At 36.6% G+C, this 8,419-nt stretch overlaps 1 protein-coding gene across 3 annotated transcripts; it reads right to left on the reverse strand.

The window, feature by feature from the left end:
- Positions 1-776: 776 nt before the first annotated feature.
- Positions 777-8,122, reverse strand: chst7 (carbohydrate (N-acetylglucosamine 6-O) sulfotransferase 7). Of its 3 annotated transcripts, none has more exons than XR_007827895.1 (3): positions 6,741-8,122; positions 6,386-6,414; positions 777-944 (listed from the first exon to the last, which is right to left on the reverse strand). XR_007827895.1 is itself a non-coding variant. In XM_051111575.1 (2 exons), the coding sequence occupies exon 1, from the start codon at positions 8,015-8,017 to the stop codon at positions 6,764-6,766; it is 1,254 nt and encodes a 417-aa protein (XP_050967532.1). In that variant the 5' UTR covers positions 8,018-8,122; the 3' UTR covers positions 777-944; positions 6,741-6,763. The 3 variants fall into 3 exon arrangements, 1 of the variants encoding a protein (XP_050967532.1); XR_007827894.1 differs by having other exon boundaries at positions 6,386-6,417; XM_051111575.1 differs by lacking the exon at positions 6,386-6,414.
- Between the last annotated feature and the right edge of the window lie 297 nt (positions 8,123-8,419).

The raw sequence follows: 8,419 nt of genomic DNA on the forward strand, positions 1-8,419 counted from the left end.
ACAAGTTTTATTTATAAATAACAGATTTGTTCATTTATTAATTCTGATGGTTCACATAACTTTAGAGTAAATGTTAACAAAATGATAATAGCGTCAATGTTGTTGACCAGTACTGGAACACCTGGATCCTCTTGAATGATTGTGTTTAGTGATGAGATGTTCCACCCATTTAGCTATTCAAATTGCAATCCTATCCTCTTCATACACAAATGAACACAACCTTCTGCACAGCCTAACAGCCCATTGCAGGCTTCATGTGAAAAGAACGAACTGGTGATGTCCAGGGAGAACTGGGAAATTTCACACCAGTGGGAGTGTTGAGAGTCTGAATTTCCTTTGGGGAAAATTCTTTCTCCACCCTTTTCTATAAATCTTCAATCCATTGAATTGCACTTTGTGCTTCACAGATAAGTTCTGCATTCGTGGTTATTTTTTTGGGGTGGTATCGCAGAAACTGGAGTGTCCTTGATGCATAATCCTCTTTTCATACATTGTTGATGAATACAGGAATGCCTAGGAATGTTTTCATTATGAAATCCTCCCAGCGAATTGAGCACTCAGCGGGATGTCTGTCTCCAGGCCTAGTACATGTGCAGCAGCACAAGACTCGGTCTTGTGTGTCTGATTATGGGCTGCTGGGGATTGGGCAGGGATTATTGCGGATGAAATCTGGCTGTCAGGACACAAGCGGGACTGAGCCTTTGGTAGCCGTTTCATTCTCTCTTGCTGAACGTTTCATTATTGTTAGTCTTTTTCTTACAGGAGTCTTGTCAGTATTGTTTGAGGTCAATGGGTTTGTAAGTGTCTCTCTGCTGTCGTCTACTCTGTGCGCCGTGACGGCACTGTGACGAGATCTCGGGGTGTTGCTCCTCAGCACCTTCTGGTGTAGCTTCATATCAGGCTGTTCCCCCTTTGTCCTTCTGTTCCTCCAGCACATCAGACTTCTACAGCAAAGAGGGGAAACATAGTAACTTGATTTTTGAGCTTTGTTACTGATATGGACAGGGGATATTGGGATGTTTACTGAAAACAGTGAATCTGTATAGAATGTCAACAAAGTTTAGTCATAAAAGTACAGTATGTAATTTCTGTATTGCTAACATTGGTCACAGATATTCAGCATTGCGGTTTAAATTGAAACAGTGTGTTCATATAGGCCAACTCATACTGGAAGTGGTAGCACTTTACAATAAGGTGTCATTTGTTAACATTAGTTAATGTAATAAACAATGCATTTATTAGACCATTTATTAATCTTTGTTAATGTTAGTTAAAAATACAGTTGTTCATGTTCCAGTGTCCACTTCCAGAACAACAGTTTACAGATAATGTACTCACCACCTTGTCATCCAAGCTGTTCATGTCTGTCTTTCTTCAGTCATAAAGAAATGAAAAAACATTTTAGGATTTTTCTCCATATAATGGACTGCTATGGTGCCCCGCGTTTGAACTTCCAAAATGCAGTTTAAATGCGGGTTCAAACGTTCTAAAATGCGATAGTAAGCGATCCTAGCCAAGAAAGAAGGGTCTTATCTATTGAAACGATCTGTTATTTTCATAAAAATAATACAATTTGTATACTTTTTAATGTCAAACGCTCGTCTTGTCTTATTACCTATGTTTTCGTTCAGGTTCATGACAGTTAGGGTATGTTGAAAAACTCCCATCTCATGTTCTCCCTCAACTTCAAAATCGTCCTATATAGCTGTTTTACCTTTTTTGTTGAGGGTGTTTGATCTTCTTTGCATGTTCACTTTGCATAGACTGGGTCGGTACTTCTGCAGCGATGTAGGATGATTTTGAAACGATTTTTTTTAAGTTGAGGGAGAAAATACAATCAGAGTTTTTCGACATACCCTAACTGTCTTGAGCCAGAATACACAGAGTTCAGGGACAGCGAGACAAGACGAGCGTTTGAGATTAAGTATTTAAATTGTATTTTTAAAAATGAAAATAACCAATCGTTTCGCTAGATAAGACCCTTCTTCCTCGGCTGGGATCGTTGGAGTCACATTTAAACTGCGTTTTGGAAGTTCAAACTCGGGGCACCATAGCAGTCCATTATATGGAGAAAAATCCTGAAATGTTTTCCTTTAAAAAAAAACAAAAAAAAAACAAACAATTTCTTTACAACTGAAGAAAGAAAGACATGAACATCTTGGATGACAAGGGGGTGAGTACATTATTTGTAAATTGTTGTTCTGGAAGTGGACATCTCCTTTAACTAATGTTAACAAACACAACTTGTGATTATAACAATGCATTAGTAAATACTGAAATTAACATTAACTAAGATTAAAGCACATATTAATGCCTTATTCTCCATGACCATAATTTAGATCCCTTAATTCTAATTTAATAACTAACTACCTTACTAACTAAGCAGCAAATTAGTTTAATGAGGGAAAACACTTGGTTAATAATAAAAATGTCTTCCCTAATCTAGTGTTACCATTATTATATTATGTATCAATATTTAAATGATCATAAATGTATTCAAATATAATAACAATCTAATATTAGATTATCTAATAAATTAATATTTTTGTTGTTTCTTTTGGTATTTTTATTAACCCTCCAAGACAATTTATTATTAGTAGTAGTAGTATTATGGTTTAATTACTTTGGTAATATTGGTAACAACTTACAATAAGGTTCCACAGTGCTTTAATTAATGGTAATGCATTAGTAAATGTTGAAATTAACATTAAGATCAATAAGTGGTGTAGAAGTATTGTTTATTCTTAGTTCTTGTTAACGAATGTTAACTAATGAACATTATTGTAAAGTGTTACCATAAAAATAATCCTTTTTTATCATTAATCCTACATTAATTATATAATTAATAAATATAGAATTATTAGCTGTATTACATATTTAAAAGTATAACAGTTGTGATTGTAAATTCACTGCAGACCACTGCTTTACAGGGCTTATTGCTTTTATAAAACAGTTTTTCCATATACGTAGTAAGGTTTCACAAAATAAAACGGAGCAAATAAAGTGTTGATAAAAACATTTCTCTGCCAAACAATGTAGTTCCTCAGAAACGCTAGTGGTTGCAACAAAGTGTTTCTCGAGCAACACACAGATGTAAACAAAGGGGTATGTTTCCAGAGAAGTTTACAACAGCTTTGAACGCAGCTCAACCAACCATTTTATAACATTAAATTAATAATACTTTTTTTTTTGTTGTTTGTTTTTATTAACCTTCTCAAGACATGCGCACACATACATATATAGACCATTTCGTCAGATGTAAACATACTGGTCCCGATACAATTCCTGTTTCTTTTTTTTTTAACTTTATACAAACAAAAAAATACAACTAAAATAACATTTGACTGGATGAAAATGTTACATTAGCACCTTTAACATGTATTTGTATATGTGAAATAAAAAAAAATAATAAAAAACAAAAAAAACAGGAAGTGCTTCTGGACCAGTGTTGTTTACGTCTAGCGAAATGGTCTATAGTGTATATAAATATTAATTATTTTTATTTAATATTACAATATTAACATCCTGTTTTTTTTTTACTCCGAAGATCACTATTATTGAATTTCTTTAACACTATTAAATCAATAACACTAAAAGTTCAAATATTATTACAAATAAATCTGTTATTCATCTAATTAAATATTAGATTCATCATAAATATATTACTACCTTTTTGTTGTTGTGACACTTAAGCAATCAAAAGCATTTTAAAAATGTTATACAAGTCATTTTCAAAAAGGTTGTGATGAGCTCTGGGTCTTGGAAGTTGTCTCATCTGTTACTGAGGGACACTTAGAGGTCTGTACTGGTAAGGCGTGTACGTGTGGTGCCAACATGTCTACGTTTAGTCATGGCAGAGCCCTCACAGATCGAGCTGGTGACAGGCTTAGTTCAGGGAGCATTGGTCCCTCCAGGGACTAACCAGCACAAAGCAGTCCCTATTTCAACCACGTGTGGTCAGTCTCTTAGGTCATACCAGCCCCCCTCATCACATGATTCTGATAGCAATAACAAAGAAGCCTGTATCATGATCCATCGCTCTGTTACAGAGCACCGTTTACACGCCTCGCCATGAAATTAGACTCGAGCATGATGGCCAACTGATTTGACACGTACCGCTGTCGGATATTTTGACCGGTCACAGCGCTGAGAGGATATTTGCGGTGTGTTGTGCTGATGACTTGCAGCATTTTTTATTATATCGGCTACTGTAAAAATAAAATAGATTTTTTTGCTGATCCAGGTCTGTTTGGAAATGACAAAATTATGCTAGCATGGAACTCCCAGTTCCCTGAGTTCAATAGGACAGTATTAACCCTAATACTGGCACCATGTACTATCGGTTTCAGACTGGATCAATGACCCCGGCTAAACTCGACTCTTCTGTTGTCTCTTTTTAATGTTCGTGATCAATAAATCCTGAATATAGGGCGCTGATTCTGCACTTTTGCCCTCGCATGTGTTTTTACAACAATTACTGGCTGAAATATACCTGATAAATAGCTGACATTACACAAACTATATTTACGGCATTCATCTTGCTTAGCATTTCTACAAATGTGCACATTAATTAACAATAAACAATAGTATATTTATAAATGATCATTAATCTAGGTAAAACCTATTGTTTATGATATATAATGTTTTACCTAATGTACCTTGTAAAGTGTTCCCAATGGTCAAAAATAAGTTTTGCGGGTGAATTGATAACGTGGACACATTTTAGCTAAATTACAATCCAACTGAAATGTATAACTTTATAAAACATCACGTTTTCTATTCCAAAGGGGTCACTGAACATTATAAAATCCAGCCTGGTTATGCATTATAGAGATCAGAACTGATATCAGAAACTGGGCTTTAAGCCTTGTATAAGGCTGTCAGTCTCAACGTATGTGCATGACATTCACATACAGTATAATGCATAACAGCACACTGCCAATAAAATCAATCTTTACAACTACACTAGTTGCAGTGTTGCATAATCAATCTCTGACCAAAATCTCTTCTAATGTAACAGGTGAAAGCATCAATGTATAATTGTGCTAAGTGAATATAAAACCAACCCATCTAACAAATTTAAACTTGCTGCAAAACAGAAAACATGCCCCATCTTATCATGGGTGCCCTGTTTTGCATTTTGCACACAACTGTTTGACCTGATAAGGCGGAGTAAAATGCAGTGACCCTGTTATACATATTACATGGAAATATCATTAAATTACAGGAGTAATAAAGTTAAATAAAGGCAAATTCCCCTTAAAACATAGTATAGAGTGTATATATTATCCATAGTACTTTTCATTTAGATTTAAAATCAGCTTTACAAAATAACAACACATGTACATGCTTGAGTATTAATTCTGTACTTATGTAACATCACTGTATTTCCCTTAATAAAGTACTGTATGCAGTAACATGTTACAGTGATATCAGATGGTACTTTAGTATACCATGGTGTCTGTATGGCATTACTAATTCAGTTACCTTATAAAAATGTACAGTGGCACTGCCATAATACAGTTCAAAAGTTTAGGGGTGGCAAGTGTTTACACTTTATTTTAGGGTTAGGGTTACTTGCATGTAATTGTGCATAATTTACTGTTAATTTAATAGCAAGTTCTTTTTTTTGTCTAAAGTCATCTCTTATGCTATTTCTTTGATCAAAAGTACAGAAAAACAGTTATATTGTGATTGTATTATCACAGTTTAAAATAATTTTCTATTCATAATAATCTAATGTTAAAATGCCATTAATTCCTGTGACAACAAAGCTAAATTTTCAGCAGCCAATCCTCCAGTCTTCAGTATAACATGATTCTTCAGAAGTCATTTTAATATGTTGATCAGGTGCTAGGTAATACTTCTGTGGAAACTGTGGTATTTTTTATTTTAAGGATTCTTTGATGAATAGAAAAATTAAAAATAGCATTAAAATAGCAAAATATAAATACTTTTGTAACGATATAGATATCTTTACTATCTCTTTCGATAAACTGAATAAAGGTAATTAATAAAAATAAACTTATTGACCCCAAACCTTTGACCAGAAATGCTATGGGTTAGTATACTATGGGTTTTATTATGGATTTCTTTGCCAAAAACCATATAACTTTTCTGTTGGCGTTAAAGGGATAGTTCACCCCATGATTAATCATATGCAAAATAAAAATGTGTGTTTGCAAAATATATGTGCGAGTACTGTATATTATATGTATATATTATTTTTAATATACATGTATGTGTATGCATTTTATGTACATTATAAATATACACCATACTCGCACACATATTATGTAAACACAGAATTTATTTTGAATACGATTAATTGCGATTAATTGTTTGACAGCCCTATCCAAACATGAAAATACTGTCATTTACTCACCGTCAGGCTGTTCCAAACTTGTATGAGTTCTTCTGGTAAACACAAAATAAAAGATATCTTGAATAATGTTGGTAACTAAACAGTGGATTGTAGCATTGACTGAAGAAAAAAAAAAAAATACTATGAAAGTCAATGGCTTTTACATTTGGAACAACATGAGGGTGAGTAGCCTAAATGATGCCAGAATCTTCATTTTTTTGATAAACTATTTCTAAATGTAAAAGTATACACTCTATACATATGTAAACTAAATTAAAGTGTGACTGGATATACTTAGCTCACTAAGTTCTGGGACCAGAGTTGACATCAAGTGCATTTTGTGACATTTTGTTTACATTCAGACACGCACACGTACCATAAACTCATGTTTTGGTGGTTTTAGGTCTTGTCCATGTTCCTCTTCTGATAACCCAGCTGTCTCATGACCTCATTGCAGTAGGCTTCAACCTGGTTCACCTGCTCCACGTTCAGCCTTTCCCTCCAGGCGTAAATCGCCTCTTTGGCATCTCTGGATGATATGAGGAAAGGTTTATCCGAAGAATAGCCGTGTCCGTGGGTCATGTTCACCACAAACTTCTCCATGGCCGGAGAAAGGGTGAGGTTGGAGAAACGATAGAGCCTCTGGAGCTCGTCCACGGGTCTGAGGACCAGGTCTTCGTATTTGAGCTGAATGTAGTTTCTCTTCACCCACGGCGGAGCGTTCATAACGAGCAACATGTCGTTGAGCCAGTTATCGCATATTAACTCCATCGCGCTCGACACGTAGTTCTCGGCTCGGTGGACTCTGTTGCTAGGCACCAGAAGGCGCTTGTATTTATCGCTTTGCTTCTTGCTCCTCAGCACCTGTATGCTCTCCTTCACCAGAGCTAGTTTAGACTTCAGCCGGGAATTATGCACGGCCCGGGGGTCGCGAAACAACTGGACTATCTGGAGGTTGATGGCGGGATCTCGCATGAGGGGAACCAGAACCGCCAGATCTAAAACCCGTACGTCTTTGATGACCATCACCGGGTACTTTTTACACTCTTTCTCCAGCTCTTTGAGGTCTCTGTGCTGACATTTGCTACACACGTCTCCCTGAACTAAACCGATTTCGTGCTTTTTGTACGCTTCGCAGAGAGGCTCGGAACAAATGACCTTGTTTGTTTTCCAGCCGAAAATAAACGAGGTGGTTACGTTAGACGAGCCTGCGTAGAGTTTTAACACTGAGAAGTCGCATCTAAACAGAGAGTTCATCATGTCTCTTACCGCTCCTTGTAAACTGCCCGCATCTCCGGGATAAAGCGCCTGCCACATATTCCACATGGGCTCGTATAAATAAAACACATCAGGATGCTGATTAAATAATTCTCCTAAAAAAGAAGAGCCTGTCCTCCAGGTTGCGTGGAGGTAAATGTGTGTTCTGGACTGACTCCTGTTGCCGTTATAGTCCTCCACCTCCGTTGAGTTGCCCGTCCTGGTGCTACTCCACAGGGCGATGGTGCTCTCCAAATCGGGGCACTTTCGTTGTTGATATCCATCTCTTACTTGGGGCGATTTGCTCCGGTAATCTAGTACGTAGGGAATTAAAAGCAGCGCCACGGAGTATCCTAAAATTAAGATGATGTATTTTTTCTGAAGCCTTCTCTTCATGGCCTCAGCGGAGTGAGTGACGCGGATCTCGGCGAACTGCTCGACTCCAGATGAGGCGCCTGCCTCGGTGAACACAGTTACGTTACAGCAGGAAAGTTTACAGGGTGGAATCTTCTAAACAGTAATATGACAAGTCCCGCCTCCTGCGCCACGATTGGCTAGTGGGAGTTGCGCATAAGAAGGTTGTGATTGGATAGTTAGGACGTCACTTAAACCGTGAAAGGCGGGGAAAAAAATTACACTAGCTTCGACTACCTACCAAAATATGAGCACTCTTGCCTCTTATTAAAAATACCTAACATCAGCGTGCTATATAAATGTGCCATATTTTGATATTATTGAAAATAACTGTAGATTATGTAAAAGGTAACATGCAGAAATACCAAACCACTGTTTGGGCCA

Source organism: Labeo rohita, chromosome 6, assembly GCF_022985175.1.
Source record: "Labeo rohita strain BAU-BD-2019 chromosome 6, IGBB_LRoh.1.0, whole genome shotgun sequence".
Taxonomy (NCBI): domain Eukaryota; kingdom Metazoa; phylum Chordata; class Actinopteri; order Cypriniformes; family Cyprinidae; genus Labeo; species Labeo rohita.

Excerpts from the sequence above, each read along its gene's own strand:
- chst7 (XM_051111575.1), bottom strand. The coding sequence starts at position 8,017 with ATGAAGAGAAGGCTTCAGAAAAAATACATCATCTTAATTTTAGGATAC.